The following is a 22,896-nucleotide window of genomic DNA, read 5'->3' as shown; positions in this document are numbered from 1 at the left end:
CTACCAGATGCGCAGCAATTACCACTACTCAAAGAATTTTTGCTGACATACCTGACAGATTGAGATCTGCAAGAACAACATTTGTCAGGAATCCATGCATATCGAAATGGATTCTACCATTCTTCACACTGTCTGTGATAACAGATTTCACGGAGCCCAGTGCCAGCATACAGGCTTCATGTATCTTCCACCTACAAAAGAATTCAGATACCATTAGTTTTCTCACATTCATTCTGAATATATATAAAAACCACACACAGACACACACACACAGACAGAGACAAAATGATGAAAGTACCATCAAGGTTTTTTGATCCTAAGCGCCTTCCATCATCTCACTCCTCTCCAAACAAAAATCTGACCCACTTTACCCTAGTCCCACTTAGATCTTGAACTTCTGACCTAGAATATCTTTTCCATTATAAAAATTCTATACACCAATCACAAAACTTAAACTGATATGGGACTAACATGCTAACAAACTAATCGACCCACCAATAGATTTACTGTTGACATAGCATATGATCACATTTTAGCCATAAATTATGCTTAAGATAGGAAGTTGTCTTGTAAGTTTAACCTTAACTATGTCCTTTTTTTGCTAGCTACAGAATTTCTGTACAGAATTTTAACATTAAGTTACAGAGCTATCCTTGTAACTAAATTATTATTAAACAAAATTTTAGTATGGAAATTTCATTCATAGATTATAAGGCCTGTTCATCTCATCTGACTTCCCAGTCAGAATCGTAGGACTAGAGGGATCTCAAGTGGTCATTTAGTCCAATCCCCTGCATTCATGGCAGGGCTAAGTATTATACAGACTATCCCTGACAAGTGTTTGTCTAACCTGCTCTTAAAAATCTTCAATGACAGAGATTCTACAACTTCCCTAAGCAATTTACGCCAGTGCTAAACCATCGTGACAATTAGGACGTTTTTCCTAATGTCCAGCCTAAATCGACCTTGCTGCAATTTAAGCCCATTGCTTCTTGTATGATCCTTAGGGGTTAAGGAGAACATGTTTTCTCCCTCCTCCTTGTAACAACCTTTTATATAGTTGAAAAACTTACGTCCCCGCTCAGTCTTTTCTTCTCCAGACTAAACAAACCCAATTTTTTTTTTCAATCTTCCCACTTAGGTCATGTTTTCTAGATCTTTAATCATTTTTGTTGCTCTTCTCCAGACTTTTTTCAATTTGTCCACATCATTCCTGAAATGTGGCGCCCAGAATTGGACACCATACTCCAGCTGATGCCTAATCAACACGGGGCAGAGTGGGAGAACTACTTCTCGTGTCTTGCTTACAACACTCCTACTAATACATCCCAGAATGATGTTACTTTTTTTTTTTTTTGCAACTGCATTACACTATTGACTCATATTTAGCTTGTGATCCACTATGACCCCCAGGATCCCTTTCTGCAGTACTCCTTCCTAAGCCGTCATTTCCCATTTTGAATGCGTGCAAAAAAAGTTACCTACCTCTCATAACTTGTTCTTCCAGATGTGTTGCTCATGTCCATTCCAATTAGGTGTGCTCGTGCCACGTGCATGGCAGCTGGAAGGTTTTTCCCCTAGCAGTACCCATTGGGCTGATTCAGGCACCTCCTGGAGTTGTGCCTCTATGGCACCGAATATGGCACCAACCCGCAGCCACTTCAGTTCCTTCTTGCCAGCCATGATCTGACGGAGGGGTAGGTGGGTGTGTATTGGAATGGACATGAGCAACACATCTCGAAGAACAGTTACAAAAGGTAAGTAACTGTTTTTTCTTCGAGTGATTACTCATATTGATTCCATTTAGGTGATTACCAAGCCGAAATTTGGAGGCAGGATCAGAGCTCAAAGGTTCGCTGATTACAGCGATGCTCTGCCAAAGGCTGCATCATCTCTAGCCTGCTGAGTAATGGCGTAATGCGAGGTAAAGGTGTGGACTGAGGCCCATGTCACAGCCCTGCAAATTTCTCGGGTTGGAACCTGGGCCAGGAACATCGCTGACAACACCTGTGCCCTTGTGGAGTGCACTGTCAACGCATGGGCAGGTATTTTTGCCAGATCGTAGCATGCCCGGATACAGGAAGTAATCCGTGATGAGATTTTTTGGGAGGAGACTGGAAGCCCCTTCAAACTGTCTTCTACCGCGATGAACAGCTGAACAGATTTTTGAAATGGCTTTGTCGGTTTGATATAGAAGGCTAACGCCAGGCAAATGTCCAACAAATGACGTTTTTCCTCCCTGCTACTTTGTGTAGAACTTGGGGTAGAACACTGGAAGAAAAATATCCTAATTAACAGGAAACTGGGAGACAACTTTAGGGAGGAAGGCCGGATGCGACCGAAGCTGAACCTTGTCCTTATAGAACACAGTGTACGGAGGCTCAGATGTTAGGGACTTAAGCTCAGACACCCTCCTGGCAGAAGTTATTGCTAACAGGAATGCCACTTTATAGGAGAGAAAGCACAGAAAACATGTTGCAAGTGGTTCAAAGGGTGGCCCCATTAGTCTGGAAACAACCAGGTTAAGATCCCAGGCTGGGATCAGCTGTTGTACATCAGGGTATAGCCTGTCAAGATCTTTAAGAACACGACCAACTATCGGATTGGCAAACACCGACCAGCCTCCCACTCCTGGATGGAAGGAGGGAATGGCAGCCACGTGGACCTTTATTGACAACATAGAAAGCTCTTGCTGCTTTAGGTGCAGGAAGTAGTCCAATATCACGGATATTGACGAGAGTGCAGAAAATGGGAGATATTGCGAAGACCAAACCGTGAATCTTTTCCATTTGCCTAGGTAGGTAGTCCTAGTGGACTGTTTCCTACTACTAAGGAGGACTTCCCTAACTGGGCCCAAACAAGTCAGCTCCATTGGGTTTAGTCATGGGGCTTCCACACCGTGAGGTGAAGAGATTCGAGATTAGAGTGCTGGAGGCGGCAGTGATCCTGAGTTATCAGGTCTTGGAGCAGCAATTAGGTGATCGGGTTTTCCCCTGACATTTCCAGGAGAGACGTGTACCAGTGCTGACAAGGCCAGGCTGAAGCTATCAATAGCACCACGGCTTCGTCCCTTCAAACTTTGAGTAGCACCCTGTGAAGAAGTGGTAAGGGTGGAAATGCGTACAGGTGGTGCTCTTTCCAAGGAAGAGGGAATGTATCCGTGATGGAGCCCGGGCTGTGATTCAGGAAGCTGCAGAACTGCAGGCACTTCCTGTTATGTTGCGTGGTGAACAAGTCTATCTGAGGAATTCCCCACTGTTGGAAGATGGTGTTCACAACATCCAAGCGGATGAACCACTCACGGCTGTGGAAGGACCTGCTGAGACAGTCCACAAACTCATTCTGAACGTTGGAGAGATAAAAAGCCTCCAGGTGTATTGAGTGAGCTATGCAAAAGTCCCACAGTTTGAGGGTTTCTTGGCACAGGGGAGAGGAGCATGCTCCCCTTCTGTTTATGTAAAACATCGCTGTTGCATTGACTGTCATGATCGAAACACATCTCCCCTCCACGTGAACCTGGAATGTCTGGCATGCCAGACGGACTGCCCTCAGCTCTCTGACATTGATATGAAGTAAGAGCTCCACTTGGGACCACAGGTCCTGAGCTCCCCTAGGTGCGCTCTCCAACCCATCGCTGACACCTCTGTCACCAATGAAAGGGACGGCTGAGGTCTGCAGAAGGGAACACCTGCACACATTGCTTGTGGGTTGAGTCACCATAGAAGAGACTCGAGAACTGGCCAGGGTAGAGTGACAACTGTGTCTAGACCATACCGAATTGGTTGATACACCAAGGCTACCACGCCTGAAGAGGTCTGAGCCTCAGTCCGGCATGCTGTACTGTGACGGGTTGCCCCCTCCAGGGTGCCACCGAGCCTGCCTGTTCCACCAGCCTGGGCTCCCTTACACTGTCCTGCTGAGCCAGGCCCTCAAGCCTCCTCCAGCACACACACAGGTAGGGACACACCTAGCTTCAGAAAGACACGGACACTGACATGAGCTCTGCATGGGAAGAATCAGGTAGGGAATTGCCCAGCACTTAAGTGCACACCCCCTTTGGAGCGTAAACCCAAAATTGTATGGTCTTGCGCTGCAGAGAACTGTACAGTGTAAGTAAATAAAATTCGCTCTCCCACAATGTGGACGAAGATGTGCACAGCTTTTTGCCCCCCAGTTATGAATTCCACAAACTGGTTTCAGAATAAACAGAAGTAAGTTTATTAACTACACAAGATAGATTAAGTGATAAGGGTTAGCAAACAGATCAAAGCAGATTACCCAGCAAATGAAACAAACACGCAAGCTAAGCTTAATAGTAAAGAAACGGGTTACAAGAAGCAATTTCTCACCCTAAATGTTGTTTTAGAGAGATTGCAGAGTTTCCTGAAGGCAAGCTGCTCTTGCTTGCAGCTTAAAACTCCAGGTATTTCTTTCACAGGCCAGACACCTTCCCAGCCTGGGCTCAGCTCTTTCCCCTTCCCCCCTTCTCCTTTGTTTCTTGGATGTTACCAGCAGTCATCCTGGGCAAAAATTCAGTGAAGAGCGACCTTGATTAAGTCACTCCCCAGCCTTAAATGGGTTTTACGTATGGCAGAAATCCTTCATTTTCCAATGTGGTTCCCCCACCCCCCTCAGTGGAAAAATACTGGTATTCTATTATCCAGTCCAGTACCATGTGACTTTGATCACGACTCTTCAGTGTCAAAGCAGCCATGAGTCAGAGGCCATTTGTAGCATCCCAGGATGGTGGGAGATTACCATGTTCAAAGACCTATTGTTTTTCCTAATGGCACATTCAGACTGATTGCATTCTGTCTGATGGCCATTCCCCAGGTGCAAACACTTTTGTAGTACAGATATATAGTCAATATTCCTAACTTTAGATACAAAAATAATACATGCATACAAATAGGATAATCATATTCAGGAAATCATAACCTTTCCAAGGATATCTCACAAGACCCATTTTGCATAAAATAATCTTAGGTATGCTATAAACATACAACAATATTTCTATGAAGAATATGGGGCATAGTGTCACATATACTACATAGGTACAAGTGCCATGTGGCCAAGGAGCTTTAGGCAATTCCTTGCTGTAGTGATAAGGAATTGTCTGAAACCTTGTACGATGTTGCACGGGGTATGGAAATGAGACTCTGGGAGATATACTCTTGCCTGTGTTGAGTCCAACACTGCACCTATGAACTCTATCCATTGAATAGGGGACAGGGTTGATGTCTGTACATTCGATAGAAGGCCCAGGTCTTCGAAAGTTTCTCTTATGAGACTCACATGCGCCTCCACTTGCACTTTGGAGCAGCCATCGACCAGCCAGTCGTCGAGGTATGGGAACACCTGCACCTGGCGCTTGCGCAAGAAAGCAGCTACAACTGCCATGCACTTGGTAAATGCTCGAGGTACCGCTGACAAGACAGAAGGAAGGACTGTGAACTGATAGTGATTGCGGTTCACCACAAACCTGAGGTACCTTCTGTGGGACAGCATTATTGAAATATGAAAGTAAGTTTCCTTCAAGTCGAGGGCGGTATAATGGTCCCCCGGATCTAGGGAAGGGATAATGGAGGCCAAAGAGACCATGCGAAACTTCAGTTTATGTATGAACTTGTTGAGGTCTCGCAGGTCTAGGATGGGCCCGAGGCCACCTTTGGCTTTCGATATTCAGAAATACCGGGAATAAAAATCCCCTGCCCTTCAACTCCTGAGGGACCTCTTCTGCTGCCCCCACACTTAGGAGCATGTGCACCTCCTACATGAGAAGCTGCTCATGATAGGGGTCCCTGAAGAGGGACAATGAAGAAAGGTGGAAGGGAGGGAGGGAGATGGAGAGAGTATACCCTTTCTACTGTGCAGATCAGCCAGAGAGCTGATGTAATTCAGGCCCACGCAGGGAAAAATGGGATAGTCAGCACAGGAAGGTAGGAATGGATGGGTCCAGAGTTTGGACTGGTGCATCACCCTTGGGCGCAACTTCCAAAGGTCTGCTTTTGACCTGAGGACTGTTGCACTTGCCTAGAGCCCTGAGCCCTCCTTCTATTATTTCTGTTATGCCTCCTAGAGAAGTCCTGCCTACTGCAGATGATAGAATGGAGGCGGGGCTGCAGCTTAAAGTGCCTCCGCTGTGTAGATGGAGCATGAAGCCCCCCAGTAAATTTTTCTCCCAAAGACGTACAGCTTTTTTGCATCACAGTTTCTGGGTGATGGGCCCTGGTGTGCTTGGCGCTCCTGCTTGTTCATCACTGTTACTACTAGGGAATCCACTGGTGGGTGGGGGTGGGTGAGGGTGGTGTGGTGTATAAAAATGTTCGAATCCCTAAAATGAAATGAAATACTTTCTCTAGGTTCTCTTCGCTGTCAGTGGCAGGGGTCAGCCACAGTATCTTGGTGGTCTCCTGTATAGTTTTTATGAGCGGGAGGGCAACCCGAGAGGGGCCAGAGGGTGCCAGAATGTTCACCATGGGATCCGATGTCTCAGCAACCTCCTCAACCTGGATCCCCAGGTTCTGGGTCACCCTGTTCAGGAGCTGATGGAGGACCCTATTGTCCCCTAGTGCAGGAGCGGGGAGGCTCCAGCCACTGCCTCGTCTGGTGAAGATCAGGACAAGGCTCTATCTGGGACCAGCGCTTGTTCCTGACCCTCGACACCGATGGGATTGTGTGGCGCTGGGTCTTCCGGTACGGTGACTGGACCTGCGCTGAGGAGGGTGGAGGAGGCACGTGGGATACTGAAGCCACCGACGCTGACCTCCAGAACTGGGGACCCCCAGCTTTGGTGGAATGCCCAGGAAGTTCAAAAAGGCCACTGGGGAGGAGCCTGCCATTGCGCAGGCCACGGCATCGGGTGGAGGAAAGCTTCCCGCTGTGGGAAGTCGGATGCCTGTTTCTGCACCCCGCGTGAGCCATGGCTGAGGCAGTCGGAGGCACCTGCTCTTGGTGCTGTCAGCACAGAGGGTAAAGATCTCACAGGAGACCCTTTCCCCTTTTGAAGGTCTCTGCGCGGAGACATTTGGACTTCCTGCCTCTTTGCCTGAGAGGGTGAAGCTGCACTCCCGGTCAGTTCCGACCTAGCAGGGGAGCATGAGGGAGAGGGTTTACTGCCCGTCCCCATAGGCAGCTGCAGAGCCTTCTCCAACAGAAGCATTTTTAGTTGCAAGTCCCTGTCATGACGAGCCCTGGTTTTCAGGTTGGTACAGTGGAGACACTTGGAAAGGACGTGTGTCTTGCCGAAGCATTTCACACAGAGTGAGTGCCCATCAGACCACAGCATAGGTTCCTTGCAGGAGCCCCGCATTTCTTAAAGCCCGGGGACCCCGGCATGATGGAAGTATGATTACCCAGGGGGAAGTCTCAATGGGAGATGAACATGAGATAAAAGGCTTTTTTGTTTTTGTTTTTTAAACTAATGAACTATTCTAAAGAAAGGGAGAGAACTGGGATATGTCTAGCTAACTATTTCTATTTCTTGTTATTTATTTCCTTCTGTGATCAGGGAAGAGAATAGCACCGAGTCCCGTCTTCAGCCGAGGATGGTTGAGAAGGAACTGAGTGGGGGTGCGGAACGCACGCACTCAGGCAGACCCTAATGATGCCACGAGACAGCAGCTGAGCATGTGCATCCCGACCAGGCACTGATACCAAAGATCAATGGCATTGGGAAGCACCATCACCTGGAGTGGAGCACCCACGGGGACAGCACGCGAAGAACAACTGATTGTTCCTTCCTTAGTGGAGTACTTTGCATTTGTCCTTATTGAATTTCATTTCCCTCAGACCATTTCTCCAGTCTGTTCTGTTCATTTTGAATTTTAATCCTATCCTACAAAGCACTTGCAACCCCACCCAGGTTGGTGCAGTCCCCAAACTTTATAAGCGCACTCTCTGTGCCATTATCTAAATCACTGATAAAGATATTGAACAGAACCAGACCCTCCTGTGGGTAATACAGGCCTAAGTTTTTTAAATAATCCTAATATGTGACAGGGCAAGTGAATCAACTCCCAGTGAGCCTTATGAAGCTCTTAGTGGCCTTCACAATGCCAACCACCCCCTGCTGGCTTCAGGAGACTTGCTGGGCCTCCCCCCACCCTCTGAATAGCAGGGGACCCCCCACAAAGATTGAGTCCCCACTGTGAGCCATAGAAAGCTCATGCTCACCCCATTAACCTAAAGATACTCATTAAAAGCCTCCTGAACTGCATGAGCCTTAGGATGCTAGTGGGACTTTGCACACACCTCCTGAAAACCTTAGTGCATTCTTCAGGGGCCAGCCAAACCACCACTGCCAACAAGCCTCACTAAGGCAGTTTGCTCCCCAATGAACCCTGAGCGTGTTAACATTGGGGCTGATTTTATTGTCACTCATTAGTATCTACCAAGCCTAATAAGGCTCCTAGGACTTTGGGGGTGGTTATGAGGAACCCCAATGAGCCTTCGAAGGTTTGCAGGGAGTGAGGTTATTTCTCCTAAGGCTCACTGATAAGCCTCTTAATATCTGTAGGAGGGGTAGAATATCCTGCTGTACTGCCTATGACCTCTTCTTCATTGTCTCCATTGTCTCACCCGCATATTCTCTTACTCCATTGTCCCCCTTTTCCACAGCCATTTTAGTCCCCCCCCCATCCCCCAAACACAAGAGCCACTCTTTTGAACCCCATGCCCACACAACCCAAACACCCTCTTCTGCTTTTCCTCTTTAGTCCATAAGAAATGAGCACCTGAGGATGTCTGCAAGAATGGTGATACTGAGGCTACCAGGGGGTTGCAGGACAGGGGCATTTCCACCCACCTTTAAAAGATTAATCCAACAAACAACATTAGTGCTCACACTATACTTGTTCTTATGTTAGTATAAAGCAAAAATCAGAAGAATTCTCTGTGAGGAACTTATCAGCCATCTCCGTGTGATAACTCAAAATATAAACCTATCTTTCCCTTCATCAATTTTTTTTATTTATAAATATAGTCTTGGGTGTTCTTGGCTTTTTTTTTTTTTTTTTTTTTTAATAATGACATTTAGGCTTTCAGCAGTTAGTTGGTGGCTTACTTTAAGCTCAGAGCCAATGACTTTCTGGACTAAGGTGAACCTACCTCAAACTCAGGCTTTATTTAACAATTTTGAGACAGCCATTGTTTTGCTGTGGGGATGGGTGGGGAACCAGAGAGGGCTATATCAGGCTTTCCAGAGAAATTCAGCTGAAAATTTAATTATGGAGTGGTTACTGCCCCTTTCTGATATCCACTAAAAAACAACACTGAGCTAACACTAACACAGGATATTTATGTGACAGTAAGTAGGTATCTATTAGATCAGGGATCTCAAACTCAAATCACCACGAGGGCCACATGAGGACTAGTACATTGGCCCAAGGGCCGCATCACTGACACCTTTTCATATAAAGATACAAAAGCCCCACCCCCACTCCACCCCTTCCATGAGGCCCCGCCCCTGCCCTGCCCTTCCCACCCCTTCCTCGCCCCCATTCCAACCCCTTCCCCAAAGTCCCCACCCCAACTCCACCCTCTCCCTGCCCCTATTCCAACCCCTTCCCCTGCCCCCGCCTCTTCTCCACCTCCTCCCGAGCACATGGCTCCCCACTCCTCCCCCCTGGAAACCACTAAGCGCCGCCAAACAGCTGTTTGGTGGGGGGAAGCGCCTGGAGGTAGGCAGAGGAGCGGGGACACGGAGCACTGTGGGGAAGGGGGGCGGAGGGTTAGGGGAGCTTGGGGCCACAGGAAATAACTCCGGGGGGTGGGGAGCTTGGCGGGCTGCAGCCAGCCCACAGGCCGCGTGTTTGATACCCCTGCATTAGACAGATGTATTTTCTTCCCCTTTCCCCAGCTAATACGGGCCGTTGAAAACTATTCTAAAATTGGACACATTCATGAGGTGATAATGAAAAATCCACACACAAACAGAAATTCAAGAGGGGATACCTGAATTCAGCAGCATGAAACCAATGAAGAAGTCCACCCAAATTTGTTTTTATAACTCATCTGGAATTGTTGTAACCGAAAAAAAACTTTTCATTGAAAACTATTAGAACAATTTCAGTGCTGAAGTGCTGGCAACTGTTAGTTTAGTCTAGGGAGAGCAGAGAACACAACTGCTATATGTAACCTGTAGATGTCTTTACATGGGTCGGGTTTTTTTACATTTTTGCTTCTAACACACAAAACCCACAAGACCTTAGTGTTACCCCAGTTGCATCACCAGAAAGAAGTTACAATTCATTTGCATTATGAATGCATTATCTCCTAATGCTGTGAGATAGGCCACCACTTATTCCATCATCTTTGTAACCCACATTGCCTGCCTCCTTACCAGTGCTCAGCACCACTGTTTTTAGCCTGCTCAGCTTCCTGCAAGTGTCTCGTAGCTGCTGCAGCCAAAGCAGTTGCACTCTCATTCTGGAAATCAGCAGCTACAGCCTGGGTAAAAGAAATAATGACTGTCACACTGTTTCTTTCTACAGGAGCATTTTAAACACTCTTTTTGCAGCTGTTATACTTCAAACTACCCAGTACAAACTGTATGCAAGTTACAGTAGCAATTTTTGTAACAATCAAGTTGTAATTCAATACCATTTGGGTCCTTCAGACACAGAACACATTTCTTACCAGCAACAAGTCCTGCGCAGCAATCCTTACTGTATAGGAGAAAGTGTCATCATCTTCATCCTCCACAAATTGCTGTGGATTTGCAGTCCAGACTTTTATCTGAAACAAAAGCAGAGGGAAAAATCACAATAGTTCAGTGACATCTGGATGACCTTGAATACTGGAGTGACAAATGGAATAAAATTCAGTAGTACCAAGTGCAGAGTAATGCATTTAGGGTCTAATAAGAATTTCTGTTAAAAGCTGGGGCTCATCGGGTGTAAGCAACAGAGACCTGGGAGCGAGGGATAAATCACAGGATGACTATGAGCCACCAGTTGGTGTGGCCATGAAAAAGGTAAACACAATCCTGTGACCTATTAGGTGAGGCATTTCCAATAGAGATAGAGAAATATTAATGCCATTGTACAAGGCACTAGTAGGACCTCATTTGGAATACTGTGTACAATTCTCATCACCTATGCTCAAGAAAGATTATACTGGAACAAGTGCAGAGAAGAGCTACTACTATAAGGAGAATGGACAGCCTATCTTAAGAGAGGAGATTGAAAGAGCTTGTTTAGTCTAGCAAAACAAAGACTGGGAGGAGATATGATTGTTCTATAAACACATTAGGGAGTAAACACCAGGAAGGGTGAAGACCTATTGAAACTGAAGGACAAGAACAAATGGATATAAACTGGCCATGAAGAAATTCAGGCTGGAAATTAGAAGGTTTCTAACCATCAGAGGATGAAGTTCTGGAATAGCCCTTTAATAGGAGTCGTGGGGGTAAACCACTTATTTAACTTTGTGTGTGAGCGTGTGTGTGTGTGAGAGAGAGAGAGAGCACGCGCCCAAGAGCTGGACAAATTTATGAGATGGAAACTTTTTTTTAAAGACACCATATTAGAGGTTCAACTTAAATGTATACCCCAAATTAAAATGTATACCTCAACTTATCCACAGTAAGAAAACCTAAAAAGAGCCACCACAGCTAAACAAAACAAAAGAAGCAGTGAGAGGCAAAAAGGCATCCTTTAAAAAGTGGAAGTTGAATCCTAATGAGGAAAATAGAAAGGACCATAAACTCTGGCAAATGAAATGTAGGTCCCTCGCCAACAGCTCTTAAGCAAAGTAAACAGTCATGGGATAAAAGGGAAGGTTCTCTCATGGATTGGTAACTGGTTAAAAGATAGGAAACAAAGGGTACGAATAAATAGTTTTCAGAATGGAGAGAAAACTCAGTGGTGTCCCCCAGGGGTTTGTACTGGGCCCATTCCTATTTAACATATTCATACGTGATCTGGAAAAAGGAGTAAACAGTGAGGTGGTAAAACTTGCAGATGATACAAAACTACTCAAGGTAGTTAAATCCCAGGCAGACTGCAACCTCTCAAAACTGGGTGACTGGACAACAAAATGGCAGATTGAATTCAATGTTGATAAATGCAAAGTATCGCACATTGAAAAACATAATCCCAACTATATATATATAAAATGATGGGGTCTAAATTAGCTGTTATCACTCAAGAAAGAAATCTTGGAGTCATTGTGGATAGTTCTCTGAAAGCACCCACTCAATGTGCAGCGGCAGACAAAGCAAACAACATTGGGAATCATTAAGAAAGGGACAGATAAGACGACAGAAAATATATTACCACTATATAAATCCATGGTACGCCCACATCTTGAATACTGCATGCAGATGTGGTTGCCCCATCTCTAAAAAGATATATTGGACTTGGAAAAGGTTCAGAAAAGTGCAACAAAAATTATTAGGGGTATGGAACAGCTGCCATATGAGGAGAGATTAAAAAGACTGGGACTTTTCAGCTTGAAAAAGAGATGACTAAGGGGGGGATATGATAGAGGTCTAGAAAATCATGACTGCTGTGGAGAAAGTAAATAAGAAAGTGTTATTTACTCCTCCCCATAAACACAAGAACTAGGGGTTATCCAATGAAATGAATAGGCAGCAGGTTTAAAACAAATAAAAGGAAGTATTTTTTCACACAACGCACAATCTGTGGAACTTGCCAGAGGATCTTGTGAAGGCCAAGACTATAACAGAGTTCAAAAAAGAACTAGTTAAATTCATGGAGGATAGGTACATCAATGGCTATTGGCCAGGATGGGCAGGGATGGTGTCCGTAGTCTCTGTTTGCCAGAAGCTGGGAATGTGCGACAAGGAATGGATCACTTGATGATTACCTGTTCTGTTTGTTCCCTCTGGGGCACCCGGCACTGGCCACTTTCGGAAGACAGGATACTGGGCTAGATGGACCTTTGGTGTAACCCAGTATGATCGCTCTTATGTTCTTATGTTTGTGACGGAGGGAAAGGGGGAGAAGGGCTTTGCAATCACCAGCAGTGGTCAGGAAGGGATTCCCTTCCCCACAGCGTATTCTGGGAGGGTTTTGTTGTTGTTTTTTAAGTCTGCTTTCTCTGAAGCATCAGGGATGGCCATGACGGGAGACAGGCCACGAGGTGGGGTGAGCCAGGGCTCTGAGATTGCATCAGCAGTCGCTCTCTCTCTCTCTCTCGGGTGCTTGGCTGGCTGATTCTTGCTCATAGTCTCAGGGTCTAACAGATCGCCATATAGGGGGTCAGGAAGAAATTTTCCCCCAGTTCAGAATGGCAGTGACCGTGAGGATTTTTGCCTTCCCCTCCAGTGTGGGGGTATAGGTCACTTGCCAGGATTATCTGGTCTCTCTCATTTAATCATTACCCTGCCATTATGGGGGCCTCTAGCACTGGGGCACCTTCGTCCCTCCTATTCTCTGTCTGTGGCACACAATAGTATAGTCTCTTGTGGGACTCATTTACTTTGGTCTCATTTCTATTGGGTTTAGTGTGTGGTGCTGGTGGCCAGTGATATACAGGAAGTCAGACAAGATGACCTGGTGGTTCCTTCTGGCCTTAAACTCTAGGACTAAGAATTGTAGGAAATAAACAGAAGACACCTATTCAGTTATCATGACTAAGGCTTCAGATCATTCACAGAAGTCACGGCTTCCGTGACCGCCAAGAATTTTGCGGTGCTGATGCAGCTGACCCCAGAACCACCCCAGCAGCTGGGAAAGCCCTGGGCCAGCCACTGCTCTGGCAGCCAGTCCCTGGCACTGCCCTGGAGCAGTGGTCCAGGACTGCTGAGGGGGACCCCAGGCCACTCCCCCCAGCTGCAGTCTTCAGGAGTGCCCCCCTCCCAGGAGAGAAGATTTAGTCTCAGGTATTTTTAGTAAGTTGCCCATAACCTGTCCATGACTTTTACTAAAAATACCCGTGACTAAACCGTAGCCTTAATCATGACTCCTTCCCACCCAAATCCTTTCTAGTGCTTCATCTGCTAGTTTGAATCTCTCATGTGAACAGGCTTCCACTGTTTGCCTCTTTTACTTTTTACATGTTCACTTACCTGCTCCTCTGTGATCTGCATGTAGAGAATGATGTAATATATCAGCTCTGGCAAAGCTTTCTTCACTGTGCTTTTAAATTTGTGATTTTCCAACAAGGCATGTACAAACTCAAATATGCTGAATACTAGGTTTTCAAAGCCCAATACTTCACCTGAACAAAGAAACAAGGAGGAAGTTTCACAACTGACTGTGTCGAATCATGGCCCTGCATAAATGACTGGCAAATATTAATATTACAATCTGTTAACAGGTCAGGCAGGATAATTTCTGGTCTCACTACTGGGGTAGTGAGAGCTGGGACTACTGCAGATGCAACACTGTTCCACCTTAGGAGTAGCCTGCTGCCCCTTGAATTTCATAGCACCCTCTTGGAATGATTAAGTGGCAACACTGTCCAGTTTTGACAGAAGTCCTGTGTTCTTCATGGCCAAGGAGCTAGAAAACCCCTGGCCATATGTGTAATTTTTAACAGAGAAGGGAATGATTGCATTTTTAAAAGAATGTAACTAGTGTCCCTTTAACAATAGCCTTACTCTTCAATGCTAGCTGGAAAAATCAATAAACTACCATCCTTTGGTGTAACTCACAGAATGTCATAAACCCCACTCCACCACCACAATTGCATATAAGCGAACAGTATATACAGAAACAGGAATATAAATTTGTCTAGGTCGTTGTTCTGAAATCAGTAACTGTTGAGATGAGTTTCCCTACTCTCTCCCTACAGAGAACAGAAGTGTATCATGACTAGCACTTACCATCAGAATCCACAGGGTCCTCTACCTCTTCTGTATAATTCACTTCTGTTCTCACATAGGTATAGCAAGTAGTTAAGTAAATAAGAGCAACCGTTTATCTTACACATTACTCGAGGATTGCTTCTATTCAGTAACAAACCCACTCAAATTATTAAGTCTTTATATGATTTCCTAAAGCAAATTAGTTTTCACTTTACAGCAAAAAGTCATTGTATTTCAAGTAGAATAATTAAATATGAAATGCATAAAAGCACAAGTAACCTGTATTAAATTTTCCAAGTAGATTTGTTAAAGACAGACAATATAATTATGTTCATTGACAGATTTCGGATGACCCCTTTTAATTCATTTTAAAAATCCACTGAGGATAGTGTGTGGATGAGGGAAGGTATGATCTAAAACTTCATTCTCACTAATGAGATTTCAATATAAATGGAACCATAGGGCAGAAAGTTTGGTTTCTAACTGAAATTTTACACCAGCGGGGGAGGGGAGAGGGGGGGAGAGTCTAAGAGAAAGATTTAAGTTACAAGTCAAATTAAAAGTTCATCAGGGCCTGATGAAATGCATCCTAGACTACTCAAACAGCTGACTGAGGAGATATCTGAGCCATTAGCAATTATCTTTGAAAAGTCACGGAAGACAGGAAAGACACGTTCCAGAAGACAGGAAAAGGAAAATAAGGACAATTACAGACCAGTCACCTTAACTTCTGTACCTGGAAAGATAATGGAGCAAATAATTAAGAAATCAATTTGCAAACATCTAGAAGAGAATGAGGTGATAAGTAACAGTCAGCATGGATTTGTGAAGAACAAATCATTCAAATCAACCTCATACCCTGCCAAAGAAAGCTAACAAGCCTTGTGGATAGAAAGGAAGCGGTAGATGTGGTATATCTTAACTTTAGTAAGGCTTTTGATACTGCCCCACATGACCTTCTCATAAACAAACTAGGGAAATACAACCTAGATGGAGCCACTATAAGGTGGGTGCATAACTGGTTGGAAAATCATTCGCAGACAGTAGTTATAAGTGGTTCACAGTCATGCTGGAAGGGCATAATGAGTGGGGGGGGATCAGTTCTGAGTCCACTTCTGTTCAATATCTTCATCAGTGATTGAGATAATGGCATAGAGAGTACATATATAAAGTTTGCAGACGATACCAAGCTGGGAGTGGTTGCAAGTGCTTAGGACAGGATTAAAATTCAAAGTGATCTGGACAAACTGGAGAAATGGTCTGAAGTAAATAGGATGAAATTCAATAAGGACAAATACAAAGTATTCCATTTAGGAAGGAACAAACAGTTGCACACATAAAAAATGGGAAATGACTGCTTAGGAAGGAATACTGTGGAAACGGATCTGGGGGTCATAGTGGATCAGACTAAATAAGACTCAACAGTGTAATGCTGTTGCAAAAAAAGCGAACATCATTCTGGGGTATATTAGCAGGAGTGTTGTAAGCAGACACGAGAAGTAATTCTTCTGCTCTACTCTGTGCTGATTAGGCCTCAACTAGAGTACTGTGTCCAGTTCTGGGCACCACATTTCAGGAAAGATGTGGACAAATTAAAGAAAGTCCAGAGAAGAGCAACAAAAATGATTAAAGGTCTAGAAAACATCACCTATGAGGGAAGGTTGAAAAAACTTGGTTTGTTTAGTCTGGAGAAGAGAAGACTGAGTGGGGACATGATAACCCTTTTCAAGTATGTAAAAGGTTGTTACAAGGAAGAGGGAGAAAAATTGTTCTTCTTAACCTCTGAGGATAGGACAAGAAGCAACAGGCTTAAATTGCAGCAAGGGCGGTTTAGATTGGACATTAGGAAAAACTTCGCAACTGTCAGAGTGGTTAAGCACTGGAATAAATTCCCAAGGGAGGTTGTGGAATCTCCATCATTGGGGATTTTAAGAGCAGCTTGGACAAATACCTGTCAGGAATGGTATAGATAATACTTAGTCCTGCCTTGAGTGCAGGGGACTGGACTAGATGATCTCTTGAGGTCCCTTCCAGTTCTATGATTATATGATAAAAGAGAAAGACTATGCCTGGGCTATTGAGATAAAGTAGCCTGGGGTTCTGCAATCTCTAGAAGAACCATAGACTCTCCAGTCAAAAGGGTGAGTGTGGAATTCCCTCACTCACTTCTTTAACTACTACTGAAGGTGTCCAGTTCTGATGTTCACACTTTTTAAAAAAAGGTACTGAAATATTGGAGAGGGTTCAGAGAAGAGCTTCAAGAAGGTTTCATGGTCTGGAAAACCTGCTTTACTAAAGAAGCTTAATCTATATAATTTATCCAAAAGAAGATCAAGATGTCACGTAAGTACAGGGAAAAGCTATCAGATAGGGAAGGGGTGGCCAACCTGAGCCTGAGAAGGAGCCAGAATTTACTAATGTACATTGCCAAAGAACCACAGTAATACATCAACAGCCCCCCCATCAGCTCCCCTCCCCCACCCCATGGCACCCACCGGCAACCCCACCAATCAGTGCCTCCTCCTCCCTCCCTGCACCAACTGATCAGTTGTTTTGTGGCGTACAGGAGGCTCTGGGAGGGAGGGGGAGGAGTGAGGGCATGGCAGGCTCAAGGAAGGGGATGGAGTGGGGGCAGGGCCTGTGGCAGAGCCAGGAGTTGACCAGTGAGCACCACTGGCACATTGCAAAGTTGGCGCCTGTAGCTCCAGTCCCGGAGTTGGTGCCTATATAAGGAGCTGCATATTAACTTTTAAAGAGCCACATGTGGCTCCGGAGCCACAGGTTGGCCACTTCTGAGATAGAGGACTCCTTAATCTAGCAGACAAAGGCATACCAAGATGTAACTGCTGAAGTCAGAAAAATTCAAACTGGAAATAAGATGCATATTTAACAGTGAATATAACCAGCCACTGTACCAAGTTCTTGCCAGCAAGTTAAAAAAGTATAGATTGGATGAATGGACTATAAAGTGGACAGAAAGCTGGCTAGATTGTTGGGCTCAACGGGTAGTAATCAACAGCTCGATGTCTAGTTGGCAGCCGGTATCAAGCGGAGTGCCACAGAGGTTGGATCTTTATTAATAATCTGGATGACGGGATGGATTGCACCCTCAGCAAGTTCGCAGATGACACTAAGCTGTGGGGAGAGGTAGATACGCTGGAGGGTAGTGATAGGGTCCAGAGAGACCTAGACAAATTAGAGGATTGGGCTAAAAGAAATCTGATGAGGTTCAACAAGGACAAGTGCAAAGTCCTGCACTTAGGACAGAAGAATCCCATGCAGCGCTACAGGCTGGGGATTGGCTGGCTAAGCAGCAGCTCTGCAGAAAAGGACCTGGGGATTACAGTGGACGAGAAGCTGGATACGAGTCAGCAGTGTGACCTTGTTGCCAAGAAGGCTAACACCATATTGGGCTGCATTAGTAGGAGCATTGCCAGCAGATGGAGGGAAGGGATTAATCCCCTCTATTCAGAACTGGTGAGGCCATATCTGGAGTACGGCATCCAGTTCCCCCCCTCCGCGCTACAGAAAGGATGTGGACAAATTGGAGAGTCCAGCGGAGGGCAATGAAAATTATCAGGGGGCTGGGGCACATTACTGACGAGGAGAGGCTGAGCGAACTGGGCTTTAGTTTGCAGAAGAGAAGAGTGTGGGGGGATTTCATAGCAGCCTTCAACTACTTGAAGGGGGGTTTCAAAAAGGATAGAGCTCAGCTGTTAAAGAAGTATGGGCTCGATGAATGGACTATAAGGTGGATAGAAAGTTGGCTAGATTGTCGGGCTCAATGGGTAGTGATCAATGGCTCCACATTTGGTTGGCAGCCGGTATCAAGTGGAGTGCCCCAGGGGTCGGTTCTGGGGCCGGTTTTGTTCAATATCTTCATAAATGATCTGGAGGATGGTGTGGATTGCACCCTCAGCAAGTTTGCAGATGACACTAAACTTGGAGGAGTGGTAGATATGCTGGAGGGTGAGGGTAAGGACAGGATACAGAGGGACCTAGACAAATTGGAAGATTGGGCCAAAAGAAACCTGATGAGGTTCAACAATGACAAGTCCAGAGTCCTGCACTTAGGACGGAAGAATCCAATGCACTGCTACAGAGTAGGGACCGAATGGCTCAGCAGCAGTTCTGCAGAAAAGGACCTAGGGGTTACAGTGGACGACAAGCTGGATATGAGTCAACAGTGTGCCCTTGTTGCCAAGAAGGCCAATGGCATTTTGGGGTGTATAAGTAGGGGCATTGCCAGCAGATAGAGGGACGTGATCATTCCCCTCTATTTGACATTGGTGAGGCCTCATCTGGAGTACTGTGTCCAGTTTTGGGCCCCACACTACAAGAAGGATGTGGAAAAATTGGAAAGGGTCCAGCGGAGGGCAACAAAAATGATTAGGGGACTGGAACACATGACTTATGAGGAGAGGCTGAGGGAACTGGGGATGTTTAGTCTAAGGAAGAGACGAATGAGGGGAGATTTGATAGCTGCTTTCAACTACCTGAAAGGGGGTTCCAAAGAGGATGGCTCTAGACTGTTCTCAGTGGTAGCAGATGACAGAACAAAGAGTAATGGTCTCAAGTTACAGTGGGGGAGATTTAGGTTGGATATTAGGGAAAACTTTTTCATTAGGAGGGTGGTGAAACAGTGGAATGCGTTACCTAGGGAGGTGGTGGAATCTCCTTCCCTAGAAGCTTTTAAACTCAGGCTTGACAAAGCCCTGGCTGGGATGATTTAATTGGGGATCGGTCCTGCTTTGAGCAGGGGGTTGGACTAGATGACCTCCTGAGGTCCCTTCCAACCCAGATATTCTAGGATTCTATGTTCTCAGTGGTGGCAGATGACAGAACAAGAATCAATGGTCTCAAGTTGCAGTGGGGGAAGTCTAGGTTGGATATTAGGAAAAAACTATTTCACTAGGAAGGTGGTGGAATCTCCATCCTTAGAGGTTTTTAAGGCCCGGCTTGACAAAGCCCTGCCTGGAATGATTTAGTTGGCATTAGTCCTGTTTTGAGCAGGGGGTTGGACTAGATGACCTCCTGAGGTCTCTTCCATTCCTAATCTTCTATAATTCTATGTAGTGGATTATCCCTCACGGTGAATCCATGTTGACTGTTCCTGATCACCTTTCTCTCCTCCAAGTGCTTCAAAATGGATTCCTTGAGGACCTGCTCCATGATTTTTCCAGGGACTGCAGTGAGGCTGAAATTGAGGCTAGGTGTCTCTCTAGAACAGAGATATCCAATGTGGGGCCCCCAAAATGGCTTAACCTGGACCACAGACCAGGGTGGATAAAAATCAATGATTTTTTTTAAATAAAAAATATCGATTTTTATTTAAATCGGATTTTTTGATTGTTTTTTGAGGAAAAAACCTTTCTATCTAAAGATACATTATAGCTCAAAGATATCTCATCATGCAACAGGGATTATAAATTCTAATTTTATAGTATATGAGAATATATTCATGTAATGTTTAAGAAAAGTTTTGTAAATGAGTTCCAATAGTTCATGTATTAGGGACCCAATTTTATGGGGTTTCACAGGCTTCTGTATAGATTATTTAGGTTAATGTTTCCATCTACCCAATGGGACTCAGTGCTCAGTCTAGAAGATACCATCAGAGATGCTTTGTTTTGCAGTTCTCAAACTGTGGATTTGTGTCTCCAGAAGTAACATGCTTGTTAACAGCAAAAATGTTTTCAAATAAATAAATATATAGAGGTGAGAAACAACAGAGCTCAACTCTAACATCCCTCTGCAAATTCGTGTACACAGTCAAAAAAGTTCAATCAACAGAAGATTGCTGGGAGTGAAATAGATCTGGACAAGGAGAAGAAATCTGGAGATAAATGTGAGAAGCGAGGGACATATGCTTGTTTTGTAAAAATATTATGTTTGCTGTTGAAGAAAAAAATCCAGAATACTTAATGTTGCTGTTTTAGTTAAATAAAACAATTTAAATGTCCGTCTGGTGATGTTCTCCTCCTAATACAGCATGGCAAGAAAATCCTCCAAATATTAATGATCAACCTGTTGAATTGGAGATAGTTCACCTCCCAACGACTTCATATATATCTGCTTCAATTACCTTTGGTAAATGAAATAACGAAACAATCACTAATTTTCTGATATAGCTATAAAACTAATCTGAAAAGTTTTCAAAATAAATCACTGTTTAAAAATGTATAGTGTGTACCTTCTAAAAGTGAAACCTACATCTCTGAGTTGTGAAGAATATGTATTATACCATATAATATACCAACAAGAATGCACTTTTATGTAGAAAACCATGATTAAATCGAGGCTTCCTGACTAGTGATTTAAATCATGATTTAAATCAAATTCACGCTGCCACAGACTTCCCATGAATCTTCAGGCTTGTTTACACACACCCAGAATTGACGCTACCAGGGTATAATTTGAGGGCACATCAGTGCGTTGTGCTTTAAATCCCCACGTAGTACCTGCTAGCATCCATTGATGTAGTCATGTCTGAAACAGGACTACATCAATGCACATTAAGGAACATTTAGTACACACCAGCAGGGTCCATACAGGGGAGACAGAGTGCAGTACTCTATAAATCATGGCCCCATAGTGCAAACTTTGGGGCCATGTAGACAAGCCCTTTATTTATTTATTTTATTAAAATGACCATAGTCGACTTGTCATGGTCCACTCTTCATGCCAACATGAAGGTAGGTCCAATCCCAGTGAGTATCATTAGTATGAATTTAAAGACTAACCAGGATTGCTGTACAGCAATCCAGCAAAATTGGCCTGAGCCAAGTGGCAAGGTGTCAGATCAGGCACACCTTATGAAATTACTTTGACACCGTGGCTCTAGAAGAAATGCTCTAGTTTAACTACAGGTTAATGGGCATGATGCAGGAATTACTGGGTGAAATTCTAGGACCTGTGTAATGCAAGTGGTTGGACTATTGATCAAAGGTCCATTAAGCAATTGTTTTTTTTTTTTGTTTTCTGTCTGCCACGGTAAACTGATTGCTCTCCAATTTGCCTACAGCCACATACAAGATCTGTGTACAATTGCTTTCTTCTTCTGAGACTCCTCAAGAGCTCTTTTATTCTACTTTAAACCACACACCATAAGGAAAAAGGATATAAGGCTGCACTTTCTGTAAGTGTATTCCAAACAATCGGCAGGATCTGCTGCATGGAGGAAACCATGTGTTTAGGATAGTTCTTCACTAGGGCTGTCACAGCCTGGAAAACAAAAACATCAATAGAGCAATTCATTGATAAATTTATTCAATGTATCAGATTAAAGAAATTAGAACAAGTCACCTTGGCAAAATACTTTCTTCAATAATCGCAGAAATATTCTGCTCACATTTGCTCTTTTGCAAGGGCTGAAAGGTTCAGAGGAGAATAGGATATGAATAGGATTGTTAATAGTATACTAGTGCTGAGATACTGTGGTAAAAAAGCACTATAAAAAGCCATTTAATGCAGACAGATTAAAAAATTATCACATTTAGATCACTGTTTTGAACATGGTTCAGGTCACTAGTTACCATCTGATGGCTATTCCATCAACTACCACGGCTAATTCTGCATCATAGAATCATAGAATATCAGGGTTGGAAGGGACCCCAGAAGGTCATCTAGTCCAACCCCCTGCTCGAAGCAGGACCAATTCCCAGTTAAATCATCCCAGCCAGGACTTTGTCAAGCCTGACCTTAAAAACCTCTAAGGAAGGAGATTCCACCACCTCCCTAGGTAACGCATTCCACTGTTTCACCACCCTCCTAGTGAAAAAGTTTTTCCTAATATCCAACCTAAACCTCCCCCACTGCAACTTGAGACCATTACTCCTCGTTCTGTCATCTGCTACCATTGAGAACAGTCTAGAGCCATCCTCTTTGGAACCCCCTTTCAGGCAGTTGAAAGCAACTATCAAATCCCCCCTCATTCTTCTCTTCCGCAGACTAAACAATCCCAGCTCCCTCAGCCTCTCCTCATAAGTCATATGTTCTAGACCCCTAATCATTTTTGTTGCCCTTCGCTGGACTCTCTCCAATTTTTCCACATCCTTCTTGTAGTGTGGGGCCCAAAACTGGACACAGCACTCCAGATGAGGCCTTACCAGTGTCGAATA

The 22,896-nt window shown here is 44.6% G+C and overlaps 1 protein-coding gene across 5 annotated transcripts in view; it reads right to left on the bottom strand.

The window, feature by feature from the left end:
* Positions 1 to 22,896, bottom strand: part of IPO9 (importin 9) — a 169,755-nt gene that overhangs the window by 69,881 nt on the left and 76,978 nt on the right. For all 5 annotated transcript variants that reach the window (XM_075122089.1, XM_075122091.1, XM_075122090.1 and 2 more), the window contains exons 8-13: positions 21,900 to 22,000; positions 14,795 to 14,853; positions 14,036 to 14,187; positions 10,639 to 10,737; positions 10,343 to 10,449; positions 52 to 191 (exon numbers count right to left, since the gene is read on the bottom strand). In XM_075122089.1, the coding sequence (XP_074978190.1) occupies positions 52 to 191; positions 10,343 to 10,449; positions 10,639 to 10,737; positions 14,036 to 14,187; positions 14,795 to 14,853; positions 21,900 to 22,000 (658 nt within the window). The remainder of the gene's footprint in view (positions 1 to 51; positions 192 to 10,342; positions 10,450 to 10,638; positions 10,738 to 14,035; positions 14,188 to 14,794; positions 14,854 to 21,899; positions 22,001 to 22,896) is intronic.

This window comes from Caretta caretta, chromosome 21 (genome assembly GCF_965140235.1).
Source record: "Caretta caretta isolate rCarCar2 chromosome 21, rCarCar1.hap1, whole genome shotgun sequence".
In the NCBI taxonomy this organism is placed as follows: Eukaryota; Metazoa; Chordata; order Testudines; family Cheloniidae; genus Caretta; species Caretta caretta.
Note: the sequence above shows the minus strand (reverse complement) of the source record. Positions and strands in the feature narration are given on the sequence as shown.